Below are 26939 nucleotides of genomic sequence, written 5' to 3'. Positions count from 1 at the left end.
TTATTTTATACAAGTACATCATAATAGATACTTCCACATATTTCCCTAGATCCAATAAGGAAATTTTCCACAATATTAGTTATACTCCTTTTCAAAAATCAAACCGCTGTAATATAATATAATATAATATAATATAATATAATTATTTTCTTAAAAAATATAATTCGCGAAAATAATCAATAAAAAAAGAGAAATATTCAAAAGGAGTTGTAAACCTCTATCTAATTGTTTGTATTGTGGAGGGTAGTTGTTGATTTGAATATTAGAGGGCAAGAAATAGGATGTTTCCTCACTTCTCTTAACTTTTCCTCTTCCCTTTAAAAGTCTTGCCTTCCATTTCTCATTTTTCACCATTTCTAAAACACACCCTCTTCTTAACTTTCTCTCTCCTCTCTTTCTCTCTCTTCATATTCTTTCATGACAATCTCAATGCTCAACTAGCTAGCTACCTCATCATCATCATAACATATTCATTCAAGATCATCACTCTATATCCGCCATTTTTATACATAAAAACAATACGCGTAACATAATGACAGTCGATAACAAGATCTCCTGGAGAACGTTTATGCCATGTTGTGGTATATTTGATGAAAATTCCGTTGATGCTCCTAAACCAAAAAAGAAAATAGCAGCTTCAGATCAACATCAATTCTTTCATAGGAATGGTTTCGGAAATAATCTAAGTGACCCGAATTCGCTTACCTTGTCGGAGGATCTATCCATTTCTTTAGCCGGGTCTAACATTCATGAGTTTAATCTCAATGAGCTAAGATTGATTACTCAAAATTTCTCCTCTACTAACTTCCTTGGAGAAGGCGGGTTTGGCCCGGTCCATAAAGGGTTCATCGACGATAAAATTAGACCCGGGTTAAAGGCTCAACCTGTCGCAGTTAAAATTCTTGACCTCGACGGTCCCCAAGGTCATCGCGAATGGCTGGTACGAACTTTTTATTGGTCTATATCCTTTTCGTCGAATTTTAATTATTGGGTTGTTCAGGATTACCACGGTTAATTTTTATTTTTATTTTTTTAACTTGCATGTACAAATATTTGAATAATTTTTGGATTCTTGAAATGGTCAATTAATGTTGGTGGGGAAGGGGGGAAATTTCATTTTTTAAAATAAAATTATTGTATTTTTATTTTTGTATTTTTATGAGACAAAATAATAATTAAAATTGTCCTTTTAAAAATAATTGATTACAGGCAGAAGTGAAGGTGCTTGGACAACTAAGACATCCCCACTTGGTAAAGTTGATAGGATATTGCTGTGAAGATGAACACAGAGTTTTAGTTTACGAGTATATGCCTCGTGGTAGTCTTGAAAATCAACTCTTTAGAAGTAAGTTCACCAACTTAATTACTATTTCATTTAATTTAATTAACTACTAAATTAATACACCTTTAATTTTATTTTTTCTATTTTTTGGTTGGCTATCGTTCATAAATTTTCTACCATGATCATGATCATGATCATAACATTTTTATCTTTTTGACACATATTGAGTCTAGAGGATTAGGTGTGCATTAGGTGAATGATATTGACGCCTTATTTACATGATTTCTTGATTTTTGCTTATACCTTATTTGGAAAGGATGGAAAGCAAAAGGAAGCAAATTTGATGGTTGTTTTCATGTACACAATCTTTTTGATGTCTTCTTGTGGTAGTCCTTAATATTCGCACGTATCATATCAGTATTGCGGAGTACTTATTATATTTGACTTTTTCGCGTTGAATTACCTATGATTTTTTGGATACGAGGGGTAATGAGATAGGTTTGCTCATATATGGCTTTGCAACCATGATTGAAACAAAATTTGTTAAGTGTAACAATGTAAATAGGAGCATGAGTCAGTTATGTTGAGGAAAAGTTTAGAAACATTTTATCGTCTAAACCTTAAATTCCTTTAGCATTAACGTATGAGAAGCATTGGCATGATTAATTAGTTTGCGCGTCTTTTAACTGCTCAAGAAATTTGTACAAATCACATTAATATGTTGAGCTTTCAAAATCTCAAATTACCTACCATTGTAATTGAAATGTCCTTTTTTGTCAAGTACTTATTTTTTTTCTAGAAACATTTAGTATGCCATTACATTATATTTGACTTCTACAAACATGCATTTTATTGTAAAAATGTGTTCATCAAAGAAAACAACCAAAACTCATCAAACTAATATCATAATTCATCTTATTTACAGGATTTTCAGCTTCACTTCCATGGTTAACAAGACTAAAGATCGCGCTAGGAGCTGCTAAAGGGCTCGCGTTTCTTCATGAAGCAGAGAACCCAGTCATCTACCGCGATTTTAAAGCCTCAAACATTTTATTGGATTCTGTAAGTACATAATGTCCTTGTTAACAATCTCCCATCATAAACATTACAACAAAGTAGCAAAACATACACATAATTCACTAATATGTTACTAATACATCAAAATTATTATGCAATTTTACAGGATTTTACCCCTAAGTTATCTGATTTCGGCTTGGCGAAAGAAGGTCCTGAGGGAGATGACACCCATGTTTCTACTAGAGTTATGGGCACACAAGGTTATGCTGCTCCTGAGTACATCATGACTGGTAATTTTTTTTACTTCAATTCATTCATAGTAGAATATTTAAAGCATATTTTTGTTTTTAATTATTAGACAAAATTATAGTTTAACATTGTAATTTTTAAATTTATATTCCAAACTTTACTTGATAGTATATGCATTTTAGAACGTTATTTGACTAATCATGTAACTTATACAAAGTATATTCCTCTAACTTGACGGGTATAGATGGATTATCTAAATAAGCAAGATATTAGAAAAATAAAATAACTCAAATTAAACTCTTTTCTTTTCTTTTAAGTGTAACTTGTTCAATATGATAACAAATTTATAATTCCCTTCTCTTCTTAAGGAAGAATTATTATTTTTTTTTTAAAAAATATAAAAATTCTATGTATATTTAATTAATAGGTAGTCAAGAGACCTCTTTTATTTATAAAATAGATATCTCTATGACATAGACGTAGAATATTGACAAAAAAACATATTAAATTGTAACAAGAGTCGAAATTGACTAGTTACAAATAAAGCCTTCTAGACATTAGTTGAAATAAAGCCTTTCTAAATTATTTCCAAAGGTATATTATAGGAATTATGTACTAATGTTATATGTGCTTCAATTTTCAGGTCATTTAACAGCCGCGAGTGATGTATACAGTTTTGGAGTAGTACTCTTAGAACTCCTTACGGGTAGACGATCACTAGACAAGAACCGTCCTCCAAGAGAACAAAATCTAGCCGAATGGGCTAGACCACAATTACAAAGTCAACGACGACTTCCACGTTTAATGGACCCAAGATTGGAGGATCAATACTCCGAAGATGGGGCCCAAAAGGCTGCACTACTAGCCTACCAATGCCTAAGCCATCGGCCCAGAAGCAGGCCCACAATGAGCGTTGTTGTAAAAACCTTGGAACCCTTGTTAAACCTAACCCAAGATATCCCAACCGGACCCTTCGTCTACACCGCCCCAAGTGACCAAAGTCCTGCCCATGATAAAATGGGAGGTGAGACGAAGAAAGAAAATGGCCACCACCACAACAACCACCAAGAACGTCCTCAACGTCGCCATGACATAAACCGTATAAGAGCACCAAAACCTTCAAGTATAGTGAACTCGGACCCTAATGTACAAAGAAACCTTAGAAATGGGTTTAACTCTCCGGGCCACCATCACATGGGAAGAGGAGCATAGACCATGCAAAAACAAAACAAAAAAATGTTACTAGTAACATTATTTGCATGTGATAAAAAAAACACACCCAAAAGTGGGGACAAAAAAAAAAAAAAAAAATGGAAACTTCACATTTGTAAATACAAAGTTTGCAAAAATATCAAGTGTCTAGATAAATAGAATAGGGATACAGTATACGTTTGTCTTTATTTTTTTCTACATTCTTTGAATTATGAGGGTTTTTTTTTATTGATTAGTTCACATTGTCAAAATTATATATACATATTTTTTGGAATTGTTACAAAGTTGTATCAAATTATTATTATTATAATGAAGATTAGAAGAATATGTTAATGATACTTCAAGTTGCCTTCTTATATACTTATGTTTAATTTGATGTCCTTTTCATTTTATATATTGACATGATTGATGAGCTAATTTAAGAGATGAGGTGCCCTTTACAATATTTCAATATGCTGACATGAAAATTAAAGCCGAATGGTTACATTTTTTATTGATTAATTGATTTACTCCTAAATTATTATTTTAAGATGAGATTAATTTGTAATGTTAGTGGTGTTCATTATCATTGTGTGTATCATATCTTTATTTAAGTACTACAAAGTTGTATGCGCCTCCTAGTGACTTCTAACAAATCAAATTCTTGCATGTCAACTGGCATACTCATTACTTGGATTAAAAAAAAAATTAAAATTATTAATAATAATAATAATTTTTTTTTTAAAGAATACATTTTTTATAAATAAAAAAGATGGCATTTTTAACATGTGTAAGACTATTTACTTGACCACAAAAAAAAAAGCTAAGTAAATCTTTTCACAATTAATTTTACCTACTTTCGACTTTTGGATAGGGGAGTTAAACAACATGTTTCCCTTGTTTTTCAATTGAGCATATTAATTATTTTTGTCATTTATCGTAACGTTGCACAATTGCACATTTAAGTGTCGGTGTATTACTCATTTTTAAGCTGTTATTGACACACTGAAGTTCTTATTGACACACTGAATAAGTATCTTGTTGGTGTGTCAATATATACTATACACTAATTTGTTTTACTTTCATTAATTTTTCATGCACGCATCACATACCATTCATTCACTATCATTCTATATATCAACCGATGAGCCTTTGCACTTAAAGTGTATTTCATTCGGAAAAAAAAAAAAAAAAAAATCCTCAAACTTCACTATAGATAATAAATTTTGTCAAAATAATTCCATATACTCCGTATAAAAGATCAATATCATTGGATGTCAAATAAGTGTATATCAATTATAAAAAAATAAAATAAATAATATTACTAAGTACAAGAATCAAAGTGAAGCAAATATATAACTATATTAATCAACCAATTAAGCTTTTAAATACGAATTAGTCGTAATAATAATAATGTAATTTGTCTCTTTCGTCCATTGCTAAGAAATAGCAGCAAATCAAGGACAAATAAAGAGCAACGGCGATTGATCAATTAACTTTGGTAGCACCACTAAATAAATTGGCTGTTTGTGTTGCACGTCCATGCTTTTAACAGCCAAGCAATTGGTATTGGTACAACTATCAAACACATACAAATATGAAATATCAATTGAGCTGGCCTAGCCAACATACAATATCTTTTGTATTACATTTCTGTCGCATATCTTGCGGATCTATTACCTACTTAATTTTGTCTAGCCAATGTAATAATATACCAAGTACTTTGTATATAATAATATATTGACACATGTTTTTACTTTTTAGCATCTTTAATTCATGGAGAATTTAGTGGGATATTCGAAGATTGTAGTTAATGAGATTTTCTAATGTAGTAATATGGGTTCATAAAGCACACAATAATAATTAACTGAATATTAGTTGGTAAAATATGTTAAATAATAAAATGAATTTTTCTTCATACGTAACTAATCTAATAGCTTGTTTGGATAAGAAGAAATGGAGGTGAAGGAAGAGAAGGGAAAGGGAGGGGGATTAAATCTATTGTTTGGATAACAAATAAAGGGGATGAGGGAAATGGAGAGAAAGGAAATGAAGGGAAAAGTTTTGTTTGATTGTTAATGAATAAAATCCTTCCAAATTTGAAAAAAGGAAAATATATGATTAACATTCAAGTGGAATACTGCATTCAACCTATTATACTCCCTTCGTGTTTTTTTTAAGTGACACACTTTCTATTTCTGGCCGTGTTTTTTTAAGTGACACACTTCATCTTTTACGCTTTGTTTGGATAGCAAAGAAGGAAAAAAAGAAGGGGAAGGAAAATGGAGGAAGGGAAGGGAAGGGAAAATAAAGGGAGGGGGAGGTGAGCTCCATTTTCCCTCCAAATCTCTCCAATTTTGGAGAGATTATGGTTATTATAGAGAAAGGAAAAATGGATCCCTCCCTCTCCTTCCCCTTCCTTCCCCGAATCTTTTACCCAAACAAGAGATTTTGTCCCCCTCCATTTCTCTTATCTTATTTTCCTTCAATTTCTTCCTATCCAAACAAAGTGTTAGAAGTTCCTTACATTTTAATAATATATCTTCACCCCTTTATCATTTCTTACTCCTTTCATGGTCCCCACTTCCTCTCACATTCTTTTACTTTATCATTTTCCACTCCTCCAACCTACCCCACTAACATCTTATTTTATTAAAGTCAATAAAATCTCCTAAAACTCTGTGTCATCAAACTGTGTCACTTAAAAAAAACACGAGGGGAGTATAATCTTTCTCCTCTATTCTCCTCCTCCATACTAGGATATTGTTCTCTAATTCTAGGGTTTTGGTATTTTTAATTTATATCTTTTAATCTCTTGATTTTTTCAAGGTAGGGCCAATTAATTCACCAAGTTATTCTACTATGCTTGTCACGAATTTTATCCTCCAATTTCTAGGGATTTGTTGCTCTTCTTCTTTGCCAATGTTTATTTTTTATTTATTTATTTTTTGTTTGAAAATCAGTTTTGGAAAATTTGTTTGAAAATCAATATGATGTTTTAGATTAATTTACATTTTTTTTGGAAGAACATAGGATATTAAATATCTGTTTGAGTTTTGCTTGATTTTAATGACGTTTATCAATATTTTTTTTTAATCAGGTTTATATTATAATACAAATAACTACAATATTTTTCTGAAAAATTAGTATAATGTTGAATGCAAGCAACCCACAGATTAAGAAAAATAAAAAAAGGGTGAATGTCTCTCCCCTTCCTCCCTTTTCTCCTTTATCCAAACAAGGAAGGTTCAATTTCTTCATCCCTTCCCTCCCCTTCTCTTCCCTTCCATCCCTACCCTTCCCTTCCTGCTAGTGTATTCAAACAAGCAGTAAAAGTTATAAACTAATCTAAAATTGAAGAAGTAAGAAACTTATAAATTACCTTCGTTTTATAAAAAAGAAAAGGTAAACAAGAAATTAGGATATTCTTCTCTCAAGATTATACTTTAAATTATCATAATAGATAAATAAATAAATAAAATTTACTATCTATAAATAGGGCCTAAGAAGATGAATCTACGCGGAGTATACTACTAACCCCTTTTTAATTAAAAAAAAAAAACCAAAATAATCTAGTTGGCCAGTCAATTTTAGAGATCTTATCCATCCACAAACCCGAGACCGATGACAACGGTCCCAACTGAGAGATTGTTATATACACCCGACTCGGGTGCATGATGCACCCAAGGGTATTGTGTCCCCTCCAGTTAAGAATTGAGGCCTCACAATCATTTTGTTCATTTTGATGATTATTGCTCATTTAACTGTCAAATGAGCAAAAAATTACCTTCAAGTGCACCATGGACCCAATTTTTTTTTTTGTTCCACCCGGTTGATCCTTTGGTCTAATCGTCTAATCCAGATTCGGGATCAATTCTGGATGGTAAGATTCATATCCCCTCCTAATTGTTGTTGGGGGTCCTTCCAACCAAGTGTAGTCCCAATCACCATTATATTAACATCCAATTGGAATGGTAGCACAACTCTCTAAAGTGGGCTGGTGAAGGACCCCTACAACCCCAAATCTACACTACATTTCTTTTGGGCTCTCCTAAAAAATCCACAATCTACTTCCTTTTGGGCTAAACATTATACACAAAAAACCCATTCTAAATAATCATTTTAATTTTTGACAATAAAAATTCCAACCTTTTTCTTTAACATCGGGAACAAAAACAAAAAGAGAAGAGAGAAAAAGAAATTCCATCAATGGCGACTGACGTGGCAATGGTTCCCGCTGGCGACGGTTCGAGCTCTGCTCCTGGTCCTTCTTCTTCATCCAAGAAACCGAAACGTTTCGAGATTAAGAAGTGGAATGCCGTTTCTCTTTGGGCTTGGGGTAATTCTAAACCCCTCTTTTTTACTTCAATTTGTTATAAACCCTAACCCTAATTTCCTTTTTTATTAGATGATTTGTGCTTTTTTTTTTTTGCAGATATTGTGGTTGATAATTGCGCAATTTGCAGGAATCACATCATGGATCTTTGTGAGTTTTAAAGTTTTTTTAGGATAATTTTTTTTGGGTCTTTTTTTTTGTTCTGGGAAATTAATTTGGGTTTTTTGATGTTGTGTTTGAATAGGTATTGAATGCCAAGCTAATCAGGCGAGTGCTACCAGTGAAGAGTGTACTGTTGCTTGGGGTAATTTTTTGCTCTCTTGAACTCTCATGTATTCTCCCGATTATTGATGTTTAATATTTGTGATATTATATGCTCTATGTTTGAGCTGGAATTGAGTTCTTGAATATGATTTTAGAAAGATTGTGAAATTTCGGAATTTGAGTTCGTGGCTAGATATGTGAACGCTTGACATCTACGATTGAGCGTATTTCGTGGAAGAGGGTGTGTTTATTTTGTTTACATTGCACGGTTTTGAAAATGTGTGGTATCGGATAGGCAGTGTTTACAACCATTACAGGAGACGTATTGCTGTTAAGAGTGGACGGTGTATGATGTTGAGAATCGTGTAGTGGAGTTGATTGCTGCTCTTTTAGAAGCCTATATAGAATTGTGTAGTGGAGTTGATTGCTGCTCTTTTAGAAGCCTTGATAGAATTGTGAAGTTAGAGCCTTGGAGAAAGGGAGATACAGTTGTTCTGATGTAATCTGGTTGAAAGTTTGTTAGTTTGTATGTAGTATTGTTTTTGATAATTATTTTGACGAGGATAGTAGATGAATGAATGTAGCTTGGGGATTTCAACTCTGCTCGAGGGCTAACCATTGTAATTTGTGGGATTTGCATGTTAATATAAATGCTGAATGGAGCCTTTTGGGATTAATGTGGGTAATAGTAGCTTTGGGTTTGATGTCACAAATTTGATTGTGATAATTGTTTCTTGTTGGAAAATGTTGCTAACAAGGAAATTTGGTGCTCTAAATGACTGTTGCTGAATAAAGATGAAAATGGCAATAATTTTTCTCAAAGGTTTCCTGCTTTAGCTTATCTTCTTATAGTATTTGATCTTACAATCCAGTTTCTAAAATTGGAATTAGTTACTTTGGTTAATAAGAGGCTTTGGTTGTGAGCATGGTAGATTTGATTTCCAAAGATATTTGTTGATCTTTCTGTTAAAGAGTTACTTCGTATGTGATTTGAAACTTGTGTTTTTTTTTTTTATTTTTTATTTTTTTTTTAAGTTACATTTCTACAACTTTAAGGACTATGCTGTGGACGGTTGTGGACAAATGTCTTTAAAGGCATGAGAGTATGAAACACATCAAGGAAATATGGACTTAGAGCCTAGGTGATTGAGGTCAGAGACAAAGGCATGCACAGGCATATATGTATATATATCGTTTAATTTTTTTTTTTTTATTTATAAAATGTCACTAGTTTCCTGTGACAATGATATATGTATCTTAGATAAAGGACTGGAAAGTTAATGACTCTGTTTTTCGATGATTGAAAGGTATATTAGTCTATATGCATTCCTGTGGGCCTATCTATAACAGTGTTGCTTATAGTTTGTGTTGAATATAGGTTTGGCTATGTGCATTTAGGCATCCATAACCTCAGTTTGATTGATATTGTATTGTTATTGTACTAATGAGTTTTCAAAGGTCTGCTTTAAGTTTTAACTGCCCCTGATGCCTCTACTGTGCCTTATCAAACTTGCCTTGTCAAGAGCCTCAAAGTCGATCACACTTTTTGGCTTTTGCCTTTTTGTGTAGAGCCTTAAGTGCTGTTTTTCATGCGCGTATTTGGTTGCCTTGTGTTGGCTGTGGTGATACCAAGGAAATCTTTTCTTTACTAAAAGCTTAGAGTCTTAGACATATGGAAAATTATTCATTAATGTGCACAGTTATCTCAATATTCCTTTACAGATAAGATTTACGAATATGTTTGACCAATTTTTCAAAGTGTCAACAAGTGGAGCAAGTGGATTGTTTTAAAATTATTTACTGGTTGTTGGTTGATTTGGATGTATAGGAATGATAAATGATTTAAAAGTTCCTCGGTTTCATTGGAGATAATGGTTTTTTTGGTTGAGAACTATGTTAGTGTTTGATATGATTCGTAAATTGAAGAGTTGATATGGATGCATTCAATACTGCTCAGAAGAAATAGGGTACTACAAACTACATAGAGTTACTTTTATTGGTTGCAAGTGTTATTGTAGATTTTATATTATAGAGTTGGAGTACATTGGTTTGGTGTTTATAAAGCTACCTCTTTTTTTTTTGGTTGGTGTGGGTGTGGGGTTAAATTGTGTATGTCTGGAAATTTTATGCTTGGCTGAAGTTGTAGCATGCTCCAGTGTGGACATCTGAACAAATATTTTAAGAAAATAATAGATGTTTGGACTTATCCTGTAAGATCACTTTTGCTCGTACGGTTAGCTCTTGCTAGAAATATGAACTTTGTTTTTATTGAAGTAGCTGCTTTATTACATTGTTTTGAGGGTTAAATGGTTTTCAAAGATGCTTGTAAGCTATCTGTTGAAACTGGGAAAAAAGATGGTTTCTTATAATGTGGTATAAATAGAGGGCTGAGCATACTGTTTTGGAAGCTACTCCATTATAAATCGGTGATTTCTCTGCACTCTGTAGCCACGTAACATGGTATCTGAATGTGTAAGCCCGTAGTTGTAGCCTTTGCATGGGGTATCAACAGGCTATTCTCTTTATAATTCTTAAGCACCTTGAGAGTACCATGATATCCTCATTGTAATTTTAAATCACCTTAAGTATCATAATCTAACCCTTTTTTTGTTTTATTTTTTAAAATTTACTTTTTTGTATTCGTCCTCTGTATTTCCATTCTTTTTATGTGCTTTTGATTTCTGGGTGCTTTATTTGTTTTAATTTGTAATTTTTATAGACGTATGATTGTCCGTATTCAAACAATATTGTCTTTTCATTACATGTTTCCCATGCCAATCCTAAAGTGTAGGGAAAAGAATACATAAAAAAGTAAGTAAACAGATTTTGAAACTCAAATTTCATAGATACATATCTATTTTTGTGGAGAATTTTGTTCAATGTAGTTTTATGTACAATTTAAAAGAACTTTCGTATATTTCACTAGGGACCCTATAATATGGCTTGAACATCGGTGAAAATTTGATAGAAGACTGACTCTTGAACAACTCCTCACTGCATGTTTTTATTACAGTATGACTGCTTGTTTGAATTGACAATTTGGTACAAATACAAACTTGGTGATACACGAGCGTAGTTTTGGGTCCGTGAAGTCAATATTAATAGTCTGAACAACTTGCTTCTCAGTGTTTGAATTGCAGTCTGAAATCTCTCCTGCAGATAATAGTTTTTTTTGTTAGATGCTTGAGGTAGCAGTTTGATTAAGTTGTTATGACACTTGCTACATTCTGTTTTGTTATATTTTATATGAACTCTTGGTTTCTGTGATGTCTATTGGTGTTTTTTCCCTGGTTCATAGCTCAGTTGTTTTTATCCTGGTTGATAGTTTGTCATATTATTCAGATGTATCCTAACATCTGTAACTTTTATCAATTCTCACTTGGCTTAAATTTGGAATTATTTTGCAGGAGTGTGCAATCATGCATTTCATTTCCACTGCATCAGCCGATGGCTTAAAACCCGTCAAGTTTGTCCTTTAGGTTTGTTTGCATAATCTTTCTGCAATATATTACTCCGTATTGTCTATTATTGCTATAAATTCCCTTAAGTCTCGTCTGTTATTTGATTTACCAGACAACAGCGAGTGGGAGTTTCAGAAGTATGGCCATTAGCGTTGTTACCTTGCTGTTAACCCAAAAATCTGAGGGTGTGTGCAGATGTGTGGAGTGCCTAGTGCCTAACTCTTGATTGTTTTGCTGCTAGTCTACATGATGGAGCCATTGATTTTTGTCTTGTAACGTCAAGAATCAACTTACCTGTTTAGGCATTGGCCTAAATTGCTTGTACTGCTTTCAGAGAAACCTCTATCTTGTCCAATATTGCACATTTTTCGTCAAATATTTCCTCATTTCAATGTTTAATATAACTCGTGGAAACTACTATGACAATTATATCAAAATTTGATCGAAACTTTACAGTGTGAGCTGTTCCATTGTGTTGGTACAACTTTTATAATCTAAATCAGAATGAATAAATAATTTATATGTACAGACTAGTTTAATCAGAATGAATAATTTATACGTACAGACTAGTACGGCTGTACGGCTTAGTGGTAGTGAGGAAATTCATTGTACGTCATATAGACAGTCAGTATTAAACATCAATGTGAGTTGTAGCCTTGTGCAGTTGTGCTTGTCCACTGCACGGGTCAGGAGACCTGCAGAAAGAAAAGGAATTATGCAACTAATAATTCTCTTGAAGCTTTTTTAGCTAAAAGCATGGTAAAAATGCGCATTAGCATCAGTATCCTTAAGAAACTTTATATACACGTGACAACAATTCTCAGTAATAACAATCTGGTAGTGTGAATGGGGGATAGGCGGTTTTGGGAGGATAAATTGGGACGAGAAAAAGGATGATTTCCGGTTCAGACAAGGGAGTTAGAACTGGGTGTGAGTTCCAAGAGAGGGAAGGGAAGGGAAGGTTTCTAGCTAGGTCAAAGAAAGAGATGACTAGGCAAAGGTTGGGACTCAGGGGTTCGGGGCTGTGAGAAAGTCTGGGCCTCGGTGGTGGATTGACGAGTGTTAGTTAACCCAACACAATAAGTGGTTAAATTGTCCATTATAAAGGTATTTTTGTACCAATTGTCTGTTGGTGCAGTGGTGATTGAGACTAAACTTGGTAGGGAGGACTCGTGTTCAATCCCCTGTAACAACAATTGAGAGGGGATTGAAACCTAACTCAGAACTGATCTCCGAATCCAGATTAGCCCAAAGGGTGAACCTGGTGGAACACCAAAAAAAATTAAAAATAAAGGCATTTTATGATGTTTTACACTAATTTAAGATTTGAGGGTTAGTTTTATTTGGAAATAGACTTTAGTTAGCTAGTTGTTCTTCATTTAATAGTTAGGTTAGCCGTTAGGATTAGGGCTGAGCAAAACTACCCGAAAAACAGAAAACCCGTTCCGTTACCGTTCCGAAAATTAGGGTACCCGATCCGATAACCATAACGGTTCGGGTACCCGTTCTGATAATTTGTTATCGGGTATGGTTTTTGGGTATCATTTTAAAATTAACGGGTACCCGTTCCGTTCCGATAAGCAATTATTTTGTTTTTTTTCCTACTTAAATCTATCTTTTCAATATTTAAACTTTTACATTACTTCATAATCACTATAAATATCAATAATTAGTAATGTTATTAATAATACGGTCAAGATCATGTGGTATTGTTGTTAATTAGTGTTAAAAAATATCATAATAACTAATTTTTTAAGTTTAATTATCACTATTGGATACTTTATAGGGTACCCGATAACTGTTCCGAAAATTCGGGTACCCGAAGTTCGGGTACCCGAACTTATCGGTTCGGGTTATGGATATCACTTTTAGTGATATTGGTTATCGGGTACCCGAACCGTTAGTACTAACGGTACGGGTACCCGTCCCATGGTCACCCCTAGTTAGGATATATAGTTTTACTCCGTGTTGCTGAATACTTTCAATAGTTTGACCATGTATATGTGCAATTTTATCAGCAAACATTAGTAAAATTGATACAAGGTATTTAGAAAATATACAATGCACTTAATCTAATTTTTATTTATTAATAAGAAAGTTTGGTTAATATTGATGAATAAATAGTAAAAATTCATACTATTGCAAGTATTCAAGAACATATGGAATAACTTGAATTTTAAAGCTCCTTTTTTCTTTTAAGCTTTTTCTCTCTTCTCTCTTCTCTCTTCTCTCTTCTCTCTCCTCTATCTTTTAGGGTTTTAGTTTTCTTTATTTCCGATCCTTTTTCTTTAATTCAATTTAGTTTTTTGTTTTGTTTTACGTTTTGTTTTGTTTGTTTTGTTTTGTTCTCTCCATCTGTGAGAGTGTCCCCAATTTTCTGAGTTTATTCCAATTTTCTGGGATTTTGATTCTCATCCATGAATGGGAATTTTATTTTTAGGGTTCTTATAATAATTGGGAAGGTGATTTGGATTCCTATGGGTCTAGGATTTGTCATTAATTGGTCGATCAAAACATCAGCGCATATTGCGAAGGTCTCGGCTTGAAAAAATTCAAAGACATCGAAAATCATTGCTCGCGTCAAGCTTGAAGCAGTGGAGTATGAGCTATGTCAAATATGCAAATTAGTTATAATTTTGATTGTAAAAGTTATGATATTTTCTCTAAATATGTGGTTTACAGATCTTTATTATTATAGATGTCATATGACTATTATTTAATGATATTATTACTTCTCGTTCATTCAAAAAAAAAAAAAAAAAGAACAAATGGAGTATTGAGGAAATATTTTGGTACACCCAGTGTATGAACATAATTTGCTATGCTCTACTCACTAGGAGGTGTTCCAAAATAATTTCCATAATTATTACTCACATCCAATTCAACTAAACAAACTTTTGCATATTTTAGGATATAAAATTTTGTGGACATTGGAGATTCCTAAGAAGTAAGAAGTTAATGTTCTACAGTACATGTAAATAACATAATCAGATGATTACTAAAAGTAGAAATATTAAACATTAAATTGTTAATTGACATGAATTATTACTACTAAATATATTCTAACCGATCATTATAACATACTCCGTATTACTCTTTCTCTACTAGAGAGATTCCAAAGGAAATTTCATCCATCTTCTAATCAATCACCTCAAACTAAGGGCCTGTTCTCATAAACTGAACTCAGCTGAATTGAACTGAATTGAGCTGAACTAAACTAAACTGAGTTGAACTGAACTGAACTGATCTGAAATGAATATTTTATAAAAGAAGGAAATTAGGAGCTGAACTGAACTGAAAATAAACGTATGAGAACAGACCCTATGTCTATTCATCAAGTTTTCTTGATATGAGAGGCAGGATTAGCCAGAGATTAGAAATGACGATTTAGGTTGCTTCATTTTCTTTCATTATGAAATACCTTAAACTTGACAACTTTAATTTAAGAAGCAAGTTAATATTGTGGAGGACGATGCCAAACATTGAAAAACATTGTCACTCCATAGGATATTCAAACGTGTTTTTTGAGAAGCAAATATGTATCTGGCGCATCATAAATTTAGCGACCTTGTAGTCTCTTCTAAGATTAACTCTCAAAAAAAGATTCTAATAACTTCTCACTATACATGTTTGACACTTTTGTTTTTAGACTCCACACATTAAATGTTTCAACTCTATTTTACGTACACACCTAATCATTATTTAAGGTAGTTCATTAAAACTACGAACACACTCTTGGTTATCTACACCTATGATTAAAGACTTAACTCACTTTATTAAGAGTAAGAAGAAAAAATCAAATGCATCATTAAAGAAGTGATCAAAATTAAACAATCAACATCATCTTCCATCCACATATACACATTAATAAATGTATAATACTATATATATAACATGATTTGGTGACACCATAACTCACGGTTATAAAAATATAAAATGACAAAAATTGGTGGGATCGTTGCTTACATTTTAGTAACTCAAATTCATGTGCAATTTTTTTTTCTTTAATAAATTCATGTGAAACTTATTTATCTATATAAATGAGCACTAGCTAGAAAATTCAGGCGTGGAATTAAATTTGAAAGATTTGACATAAAATGAATCTCCAAAATTTTATATAACTAGATTAGATCTCGTGTAATGTACGGGTTTAACAAAATTTTATTACGAATTATTAGTTATTACAATTTTTGAAAAGTTATAAAATAATTTACACAAAAGAGAGAGTTATAGTTTCTTTTAATACAAACAAAATAATTTAGTTTTATACCGGTTCTTAATTTAACAGAGACACCAAGGTTGGTATCATGCAATACTCTCTTAATTACAGACTTTAGTTACCTCTATAATAATTTACAAAATATAAATAAATTAGGGAGTACCATAACATTTTATAATACGCATAAAATAACATGATAATTTATTATTATTATTATTATTATTATTATTATTATTATTATTATTATTATTATTATTATTATTATTTTTTACTAAAGTTATACTTTAGAACAAAGAAATCTAGGTTACTAATACAACACTCTCCCCCTTACCAATTTATTTAGTTGACAAACTTTGATCCACACATAATAATTTGGGCAACAATAATGAATTATCTTATATAAAAGGTATAAAGATATGAAATTAAAAATATGGAGTATATATGTTAACTATATATTGAAAAAAAATATCTTCGTTAGTATAGTAGAAGATTGTTAGTTTAAGAAGATTTGACAAATTTTTTTTAAAAAAAAACATTTTAGAGGAAAAATACAGTACCAGGAATTGGTCATTCTCCAAATCATCTCGAAACTCCAAATTCGAAGCACTGATCGCCAAAGCAAGTTGCATCTGATCATTCTTCATCGCCGGCAAGTTGGGAGGTGCGTGAGAGAAGGCGGGGATTGGTGGAGGATCTGGCCGCCATTGATGGGCGGGAGGAGAGAGAAAGGGGAATTGAAGAAGGAGAATGAAGATGGTGGACTTACATGAGTCCGTCTCACCCCAAAACTTTACCATTACGAAATGCAACCTTAAGCTAGATAGGTTAAAACATGTAATACCTCCATTTTTTAAAGTTCAACTCACTTTCTATACATGTGGTCAAAATAAAATAACTTTGACCACATTGTATGATTTATACACTAGAAATAAATATTAATATTTTAAATATCTACCTTTTATAATTTTCACTTATGTATAGCCGAAAATAGTTATGATCAAAGATGTTTATTAAAGATTGTGCGTAAATGCAAGTGAGACAAACTTTCAGAAGTAGATAAAGTATATAAAGTTTATATGCTTCTCCTACATCAAAATCATACATGAATACATGATATATACCATATACTATAAGTCAATACATTGATTGGGGTGAAGTGATTCGGGACATATTCTAACATGTTACAATTATTAATTAGACGAGCTATCGATCGACATCGTACTAGTTTCATTACTGACCGCCCAATAATCAACACCTCTACTGGTTGGGTGAAAATAAACTCTGATGCATCTTTTGTAACACCCCAATAATTCTCTCTTGAAAACCTGTGAATAACCTGAACAATTCCAAGAGAATTACTGGCGTGCTACTGCCACGTGTTCAAACGTTAAAGCTTTTTCAGAAAATAGTAGCGGAAAAACTAAAACAAATATATATAAGTTTCAAAACCATTAACCAAAACCAAATTAAATCTTACAACTTGGAACCCTTAAGGCCCTTATTCAAAACTTAAACCAATAGAAATAGTATGAAAGTAAAGTTGAGTTTAAATAACTTTAAATGTAAATAGCAATAAAATAAGAAAAGTAACCAACTCTCCACTCAAGATCCCACCATCTAGAAACAAATGCTGCATGTGTAAGAACCTGTGGTTAATTTGCTCCCCAATATTACAAGTGTAAAAATTGAATCGTCACAGGGTCATTGAAAGGCGAAAGCCATGACTAAAGAAAGACACACACAAAATCACGCAATCAGCAAAGCTGAGTACATACAAGCTGCGAAATAAATTAAGAAATACCTAACATGCTACTAATAGTCAAGCAGAAGTATCATTAAAATACAGACTCAACACATGGCTCAATTATCAAATTTATTAAGACCTCGCCAGTTGATATTAACTAACTTATTTATTTATTTCATTGGATTTATCAATAGACAAGGTTGTCTAACCCATGTCCCATTTGGAACATCAATAAAAGAAAAACCCCATACCTCGGAAACATCAATAAGCATCCAATGACCACGGGCGCGACTCCGTGACCGTAGTTAGTATGAGATCTCACCTAACTCCTAGTTTTAAAAAAATAATATTTGAAATAGGATACTCATAGATCAGACGACCTCGATAAAAGTACACGGCTAATACCCCATGTACCCCAATCCCTGATTGTCATTACTCCAGATGTGCACCAATCCAGAGTTTTATTGCTCATCCATCTTGCACTTTACGTGATTTACAGGTTTAGACTTGGTGATGACTCATATACATTACAATACAAACATTCCAAACACAATTCAATCAAACAAGGCAAATTCCCAATTTAAATTCTTGATTTATCAGTGACAAACAACATTTATTATTTATTCTTTTACTACCTCGGTGTATATATAAACACCTTGAGTGCATAAGGCACCCCAAAACCTTAACCTCGTCTTATAAGACTTGAATTCTTCCTTTACTCATATTGTTTGCATAATCATGAATGAGTAATAAATTAATCTTTGCACCAATCACATACCTTTCCTCTAAACGCACCTTGCATAATTAGAGCACAAATAATACTTGCAATATAAAATAGTGCACATAATTTGAAATTCACAATGTATAACCAAACAATTTAACCCAGTCAACCCTATACATGATACTAAGTTCTCGATCCGTCCTTAAACATGCACCTACAAGCAAGGTTTCGTAACTTCTACGTACCTTGTGTAAACAATCCGGTTGGCCACTTTAAAACTAGAAGTCGCCTTCTACAAAGTCCTCTCCTAAACCAAACAATGTGAAATAAATCAATACCCAAGCAAATAAATTTACAGAAATACTAAACTACTTTAAAACCTCTTAAATCATCAAAATAAAGCCTTTAAATTGTCCCCAATAGTCAAAGTTAATAATATAACATCCCAACTATAAGTTTATATGTTAAAATTACGGAAATATAGCGTTTAATATCAAATTACAACAACTTTAAAGTAAGTAAATAAATCTGAAATTTTGGTTTAAATATATAAAATAACCCCATAAGCATAATTACTTGAAATAATCATTATATAGAAAGTTAGTGTGTTAAAAACCCAAAAACATGTCAATCAATGTAATTAGAGGCTTCAAAATAAAAAGTATGAAATCTGAAAATTTGTACTTGAAGTTGTAATTTAAAGTTCAAAGCTTTTTAATCATAAAATACCCACAATAATTATTTTATAGGCTTAGAATCATAAAAACATGAAATTAATACATATTGCTCATAAAAATCAAAACTTTAATAATCTGAAAATTTATATATAATCAAAATAATCATACTTTGATGTAATTTAAATATAGAATAGTTAGATAACTTGATTAGTACGTTATCAAACCCTAAAACATGAAAAATCATGGTTTAAACCCTAAATTATACAACATATATAATCTGAAATTTTATATAATAATTCAAACATGCTTAAACTCATAAATTTATAATCTTTTATAAATTAAACATACTATCAAACCCTAATAACAATAATTTAGAATTGAAATCAAATAAAAATTGAAACTTTAAATCAAAATAACAAAATAAAAGAAGAGAAAACAAGAGGAAGAAAGGAGAGAGGAGGGGGCGAACTGGTGGTTGGAGAACGCCGGTGCAGCAGGGCGGCACGGCGGTGCCTGTGGTTTCGGTGGTGCTGCGCAACTTCAAGGCTTCACCCTTTTTTTTTCTTTTGTGAGTACGTGAATAGCAGAGAAGGAGGAGGAAGGAGGTGAATGTTTTTTTTTAAATTTTTTTTTATTTTTTTTATTTTTTACGTGAAACACAAAGGTGTGAGGGTTTTTAGGGTTTTATATATTTTGTGGGCTCGGTCTTCAAAATCAAGTGGGAGTAGAAATTTGTATTTGGGCTTAGATGGAAGTTTAAGCTCTCTTTATTCATTTTTGGGTTACTAACACCATTGATAAAATATGTTGGTGTAAAGGAAAAGAGAATTTCAATTTGATTAATGCTTATTAATTTAACATAGTTCAAATAAATTTTGCATAAAATAATTTATTTAATGAAAACAAAATAAAATATTTATTTAAATAATACAAAATATATAATAATTTATTCTAAAAATTATGGGGGATTACATCTTTGACCTTAGAAGGGTGGGTAGCAGCAATTGGTGTGGTAGCACGTGATTCAATGGGGAAGGGAAGGTGATGTTTTCAGCGTGCAAAAGATGGAAAGCTTGGTGGGAAATTGAGGTAGCAGAAGCCAATGTTGTTGTGATGACTCTAAAACTTGGCAGACGCTTTGGTGTTGACAAAGTGATCGTTGAGTCTGACTGTTAGGTAGTTACTAGTAGGCTGTCAAAAGGTGCAACCCATTTGACAGATCTTGATGCTGTGCTTGGGGATGCAATGAGTTTAAGCTTTGGACTAAAAAATGCAGGTTCGACGCATCAGAGGCTAGTCAACAGGATGTTCAAGGACCATCTAGGGGACACAATGGAAGTATACATCGACGACATGTTAGTGAAGTCCAGGAAATCCGAGGATCACGTCGATCATCTTTGACAGACATTTGAGGTATTGTGGAAATATGGTATGAAACTTAACCCTACTAAATGTTCTTTTGGAGTATCTGTTGGTAAGTTTTTTGGGCTATGTAGTGACGCAAAGGGGAATTGAAGCTAGTCCCGACCAAGTCAGGGCCTTAATAAGCACTAAATCCCCCCCGAAACGTCAAAGATACCCAGAAATTGACAAGACGAGTGACAGCGTTAAATTGCTTTATTTTTCGATCATCGGACAAACGCCATCTTTTAAATAATGTTTTAAGAAAAAACAAAGGCTTTGAATGGACTGACAATCATGAAAAAGCATTGCAGAATTTAAAGAAATACTTAATGACGCCACCCCTCCTGTCGAAACCCAAAACTAACGAACCTTTGCAGCTATATATTGCCGTTAGTGCAATTTTGACAAGAGAAGATGACGACGCTAGGCAGTTACCAATTTACTATGTAAGTAAAACCTTGCTTTCGGGTGAGGTAAGATACCCCTCCCTGGAAAAATTAGCTCTTGCTTTAATTACTGCTGTTAAGAAATTAAGGCATTATTTTGAAACCCATCACGTAGTGGTGATGACTAATTATCCACTCAAGTCTGTTTTAAGAAAGCCAGATCTGATAGGACGATTAGGCAAATGGAGTATTTCCTTGAGCACAATGGACATTGAATATCAACCCAAGAAAGCAATCAAGTCCCGAGCCCTTGCAGATTTTGTGGCTGACTTCAGCCCCAATTTACAGGCCATAGCTGACAAAGTAGAAGAAATCAATAGCGTCGCCAAAAAGAGCAAATGGATCATGTTTGTCGACGGTTCGTCCAATCAGCGAGGAGTGGGAAGGGTGCTAAAGTCGCCACAAGGGGACATGGTAGTACGTTCCATATCTTGTGATTTTAAAGCAACTAACAATAAAGCAGAATATGAAGCTTTGATTGCAGGATGATCATCGCCAAAGATTTGGGAGAAACGACCTTAGACTTATACAGTGACTCCCTCCTCATCATCAGCCAAGTAACATGAGATTTTGTTGCAAAAGATTCCAATATGAAAGCCTACCTTGAAATAGCCAAAGAAAAAGCCTAACATTTCGACCCATTCACAATCCAGCAAATTCCACGAGACCAAAATGCCCAAGCCGACGCATTTCCTAACCTAGCCTCTGCTCTCAAAAAGACCACCTTCACAAATATCCCATTAGTCCATTTACAAAAGTCATCCGTATCCACAAAAGAAATCCTTCCCGTCGACGACGTGAATGATGACGAATGGACCAAACCCATCATAAATTACCTCACCAACGATATCCACCCCAATGACAAAACAGAATCCCGAAAATTAAAGTACAAAGCCTCCAGATATCACATCAACGATGAAGTCTTGTTTCATAAATCAGTGTCAGGACTATCACAAAGGTGCATCCAAAGCCTTGAACAACAATCCATCCTCAGCCACCTGCACGACAACATATGCAGCAGTCATGTCGCAGGTAGAGGGCTAGTTAAAATTGCAAAGAGACAAGGATATTTCTGGCCAACGCTCCATGAAGATGCCATGAAGTATGTCGCCAAATGTGATAGCTGTCAACGATTCACCAACACCATCCATAAACCTTCGGAATCTCTGCACCAAACCTTGTCTCCATGGCCTTTCATGCGATGGGGAATGGATGTCGTCGGGAAATTACCCGCAGCACCAGGGCAAAGAGTTTATATGTTAGCACTAACCGATTATTTTTCTAAATGGATTAAAGCAATTGCCTTGAAACAGGTGACGGACAAGGAAATTATTTCATTCATATGGACTAACTTTATTTGCATGTTTGACATCCCGTCAGTGATCGTCTGTGATAACAATATATTAGCGACAAACTCGTTCATTTTGCAAGAAATTCCGTATAGAATTAAGGACGTCAACGCCAAGATATCCTCAAGCCAATGGACAAGCTGAGTCCAGCAACAAGGTAGTCATGAATGTGTAGACACCCATTTTTGTTTCCCCAAAACCAAACCCAGTGATGAATACCTTTCACGTCAAATCATAATCGAATGAAGTGAAAGTATGAAAAGTCTAGTGTTGTGGTTAGTGTTTATTAAATTTCTTTTCTTTCTCTCTGTTTTTGAAAACCTATTTTATGAAAATAGTCAATTCAGTTTAGTTTGGTCCATATCAAGGGTCCAATAATAGTGTTGTTGGATCGGGTTCGAAAAGAGCTTTCCAACGATATATTATAAGCCCAATTCTGATGAATAATGAAGAAGTTATGGCCAAATTACTAAATTGGGTCCGGTTTGATCTTTATATGCGGCCTAAGGATTTAGAGAAGGGCCTATTATGATTTATCATTCCCAATGCAATTAGAATTGATTATAGTCTTCTAGAGGGTTCTTTTGAATCCTAATGTGATTAGCATTGATAATTGAGTTTTATGAGTTTTATTTAGAATAAAAGAAGTGTTTTAAATGAAATTACGGTTTTACCCCTCGTACGCTTAATTTTATCCTAAAAATGAAAACGTGTGGAAAAACTGCCTGCAGCGCCGCACCAAAGGCTGTCGCGCGGTGACACGCATGTCGCTCGGCGACAAAGGCATGTACGGCGCTGGCGTCGTGTTTTATTCTTCTTGAAACTCCGATTCTTTTTTTTTTTTTTTTATCATATTTCGGCTGATTTTCATTATAAATAGCGTCCTTAGACCTCTGTTTTGAATTACCAACTCTCATCAAGAAATTCTTGATACACTCTCTCTCTTATTCTAAACCAACCTTTTCTTAAACAAATTCCGCATTCACAAGATCTAGATACACCTAGCATAATTCGAAGTTGCCTTCGCCCTAGACGTGAAAGGTTTGGTATTTCTGAGGGTTTGTTCCCAAATCTATATTTCAATTATTTAATTTAATTGTTTGATATTTTCCTTGAAGTTACTAACGTGTGTATTTTGTTATTAGAAAGAGGCACGAGGCATCCAAGTAAGTGCTTTAATTGCTTTATTGATATCATGATATAGAAATCATGTTTAGGTTATTATTTTACTTCCTAGCTAGTATCATGTTAGGATGTTTTATTGCTTCCTAGTATCATATTTAGGGTGAGTTGCTTATATCAATTGTGATTTCTATGATGCTTCCTATTTTCTTTCCTAATAGCATGTTAGTATCATGTTAGGGTTCAGACCAGGAAAGAGGGAGTGACACTTTTCCTTCTGCGGACTAAGGAAGTATGCGGGAAAGAGCGCTTCGACGTCAGAAAGTGCGAGAGCATCGTCGATCTTCTATTGTTTGCGTGGAGGAGACGGTGACAATGTAACATGCATGGATGCGCCGCCAACCTTCTGGGGCGATGAAGCATGAAGGTGCTCCGTTCTATCGACTGCAGTCGACTGTGTCAGCTCTTGAGGCGCCAAGCCTCGCTTTCTCCTAATCCTAAGATCCTACTCCGCTTGAGACAAGCTTCGTCCGCGTCGACCTCCTTGCGCTGCAGACTCTTACATAGTTTGAACGCAATGAACAAATATATAAGCAAAGATACAACGGCAAACGATGAAAAATAATAAACATACGACGACATAAGACTTACAAGCAGACATCGTCTCTTCTGAATCTTTGACTTGCTGAGATCGATATGTTCGTCAGCGTCCCTTGTCTCTGCCCCGACGACTCACCAATCATCACCTCCCTTTTCCTCACAAACGTCCTCTTCGAAGGCTTAACCGCAAGAAATTCCTTCACCTTCAACGATGATGTCTCCGACGCCTCGAAAAACTCCAAGTTCAACTCTGCATAAATGAAGCCAAGATCAAACAATTTGGCTATCTTTAGCCCTAGAAAACTAACATTGAAGAATAACACTTACCCTTTGTCGGCCACCCCTCTGTTAACCATTCTCCTTCGACACCAAGGGACACTCGCTTGACAAAAACAAACCAGTTCTTCCAACCCCTGTCATTCACATCGGTGTTCAGAACTAACCGATCCCCCTTCTTGTACATACTCACAAACCCAGTTTCTGACATCTTGATCTCATACCTCGCAGCCAAATCCTCCAAAGTAAAAGGGTCGTCCCAATTTTTGGCGACTCCCTCTATAACAGACAAGATTCTCCACCCAGATGGAATCAGTTGTCCAGGACTTACCCCCAATACTTCCAAAAAAGAACGAATTAAAGGTGTAAAAGGAAACTTAACCCCAGTTTCTAGAAAAGGGTACCTAAAAAACACGACAAAAGCCTTTAGGACAATCCTCCACCGTCTACCCTGGACCTGGAATATGGGCAAAGGTAGTCTCAGGAAACCCCATCATCATATCTGGCGCCATCAACAACTTCGACCTGGTCATGGCTCTCCTTTGTGAAACAACCGTTCCTCTTTTTTCAACAATGCGAAGAGAAAACCTCACTAGTAGAAAAAGTACTATTTGTAAGTGGCGAAATTGACTTTTTGTGACTGGCATTGTTGGTTGCGAATGCCACTGTTACAACTAGTGAAAATTATTCGTAACCGACTAATGTTAGTTACAAATAATGTACTATTCGTAACTGGCTTAACCTAACGTCAGTTACAAAAAGTCTATTTTCCAAGTTAGAAAGCATACTATTCGTAACTGGCATTAAGTTACGCCGGTTACAATTAGGGCATTATTAGTAATTGGCAAATCTTAACGCCAGTTACGAACATATTTTTTTTATTTTTTTTAAAAAAAATACTATTAGTAACTAGCATTAGATCACGCTAGTTACTAATAAATAAATAATTGTTTTTTTTATAAATATTTGATTCGAATACAAGAATGATAATATATCCTACCAAACTACCCATCGTCAAATGAGTTATAACCTGTTACCATTCAACCAACAAAACACGTACTCTGAATACTTTCATATAACTTAAATTCACCCACAACATACAATACAAACACTCCAAATAATTCCACATAACTTGAATTATTCAACCACAACAATACAATGCAACAAAATTTACTATACTTTCCAAAAATAAAAAACAAATAAAACTTGATCAAAAAAATAAATTATTATTTATAATTTAGAAATGTAATAACAATAACCAATAGGCTAAATAAAAATAGATATATATAGAAAAATGTTATATTATTTTATTAAGCTAAATGCGATTAATCATAACATCGACTAATAAGATAACTAGTCTTTCAACAAAAAACTAAGCCTAAAAAACTTAGCCTGTTGTTCTCGAATCTCATCCAATTTTACATCGTTGTAGGCTACAAGTCTTGCCAAATACTCCTGCAAATATAGTAAAAAAATAAAAAATTACGTGTTTATAATACTTTATAAAAATAAAAAGCTCAAATAATTTACAAGTTTGGTTAAGACCTACGGTGCTTGTATAACTCAGAGTCATCTCAAAATCTGTCTAAATGCAATTGCAGGGATAAAACAAAAGCCATGATATACGATCATAAAGCTCAAAGAATTCGCAAGTTTGATGCAGACCATTATGGGGCTGTATGCTAACTCAGAGTCATCTTATGAGTGGTAAATGCAAATTGCAGGGAAAAAAAGGAAACCATGATATACAAATAAAAAGCATAAAGAATTTGCAAGTTTGATTCAGACTTATTTTAATTTTTTATCAACAAATCTATTCAAAAATTCAAATACAAAGCATAAAGAAAATGTGTTCCTTACAAAAGGAAAATGTTTCAAACCCTTGACAAACTACTCTTCCTTAAAAATGTGTGGAGACTGTAGGTATAACTCTCAATGAACATCTTTATAAGAAATGTGTACGTATTACTAAAATGATAAAGCTAGAACAACCATATTTAACTCTTAAATTCATGGTGTATACAAACAAGTTTGAAGCACAAAAGATAGGAATTACTCTTAGAAATTAAAAGAGTAGATAGGAATTAAGGGGAAAACAAACGATAAAGCAAGAGCACTTATAAAGATAAGTGAAACTACTACACGTGTTTTAGTTAGTAACTGAGGCCCTGAGCTGCCTCAATCTCCAATTCTTGACTCTGAATATTGAAAGATAATGGGCTCAAGAAGCACATAAAGAATAAATCCGACTTTTCAAAGAATGCTTTGTGAGTTTCCCTGCAAAATGATAAAAGCCAAGATAATATTAATGCTTAACATGCCTGGCTCTCTGGCCCTCCTCTGATAAACTCATTCAGCTAATACATGCACAATACTGAGCTGACAAGGCAGAGGAAAACCCTTACGTTAAAATATAATGCTTCATATTTGAAAATGATAAGTTTGGGCTGAAAAAATCCATTTATTAGGCGAGTTTTACAGGTTTCTTGTTCTTCAGTGAATCACCATCTTAAAGTACCAATTATGTGACCCAATTTAAGCAATCTAAAACACCCATTACATTCAGAACGCTCCTTTAACA

General features: G+C 33.6%; 2 protein-coding genes across 2 annotated transcripts; both read left to right on the top strand.

The window, feature by feature from the left end:
• Nucleotides 1-374: 374 nt before the first annotated feature.
• Nucleotides 375-4098, top strand: LOC145634493 (serine/threonine-protein kinase RIPK-like). The gene is made up of 5 exons (XM_081685918.1): nt 375-940; nt 1210-1345; nt 2208-2344; nt 2466-2589; nt 3192-4098. Exons 1-5 carry the CDS (start codon nt 533-535, stop codon nt 3758-3760), a joined length of 1374 nt encoding a protein of 457 aa, XP_081542044.1. The 5' UTR covers nt 375-532; the 3' UTR covers nt 3761-4098.
• A 3816-nt stretch (nt 4099-7914) lies between these two features.
• Nucleotides 7915-12261, top strand: LOC145634492 (RING-box protein 1a-like). The gene is made up of 5 exons (XM_081685916.1): nt 7915-8078; nt 8175-8225; nt 8320-8379; nt 11747-11818; nt 11913-12261. Exons 1-5 carry the CDS (start codon nt 7949-7951, stop codon nt 11948-11950), a joined length of 351 nt encoding a protein of 116 aa, XP_081542042.1. The 5' UTR covers nt 7915-7948; the 3' UTR covers nt 11951-12261.
• The last annotated feature ends 14678 nt before the right edge of the window (nt 12262-26939 follow it).

This window comes from Chenopodium album, chromosome 6, assembly GCF_948465745.1.
Source record: "Chenopodium album chromosome 6, dcCheAlbu1.1, whole genome shotgun sequence".
In the NCBI taxonomy this organism is placed as follows: domain Eukaryota; kingdom Viridiplantae; phylum Streptophyta; class Magnoliopsida; order Caryophyllales; family Amaranthaceae; genus Chenopodium; species Chenopodium album.
Note: the sequence above shows the minus strand (reverse complement) of the source record. Positions and strands in the feature narration are given on the sequence as shown.

Bases quoted from the DNA above. Each gene is read 5' to 3' on its own strand.
- LOC145634493 (XM_081685918.1), top strand. From the start codon at position 533: ATGACAGTCGATAACAAGATCTCCTGGAGAACGTTTATGCCATGTTGT. The intron at 2,345-2,465 runs GTAAGTACATAA...GCAATTTTACAG, and splicing joins CAAACATTTTATTGGATTCT to GATTTTACCCCTAAGTTATC. The intron at 2,590-3,191 runs GTAATTTTTTTT...TTCAATTTTCAG, and splicing joins TCCTGAGTACATCATGACTG to GTCATTTAACAGCCGCGAGT.
- LOC145634492 (XM_081685916.1), top strand. From the start codon at position 7,949: ATGGCGACTGACGTGGCAATGGTTCCCGCTGGCGACGGTTCGAGCTCT. The intron at 8,079-8,174 runs GTAATTCTAAAC...TTTTTTTTGCAG, and splicing joins CGTTTCTCTTTGGGCTTGGG to ATATTGTGGTTGATAATTGC. The intron at 11,819-11,912 runs GTTTGTTTGCAT...TTGATTTACCAG, and splicing joins CCGTCAAGTTTGTCCTTTAG to ACAACAGCGAGTGGGAGTTT.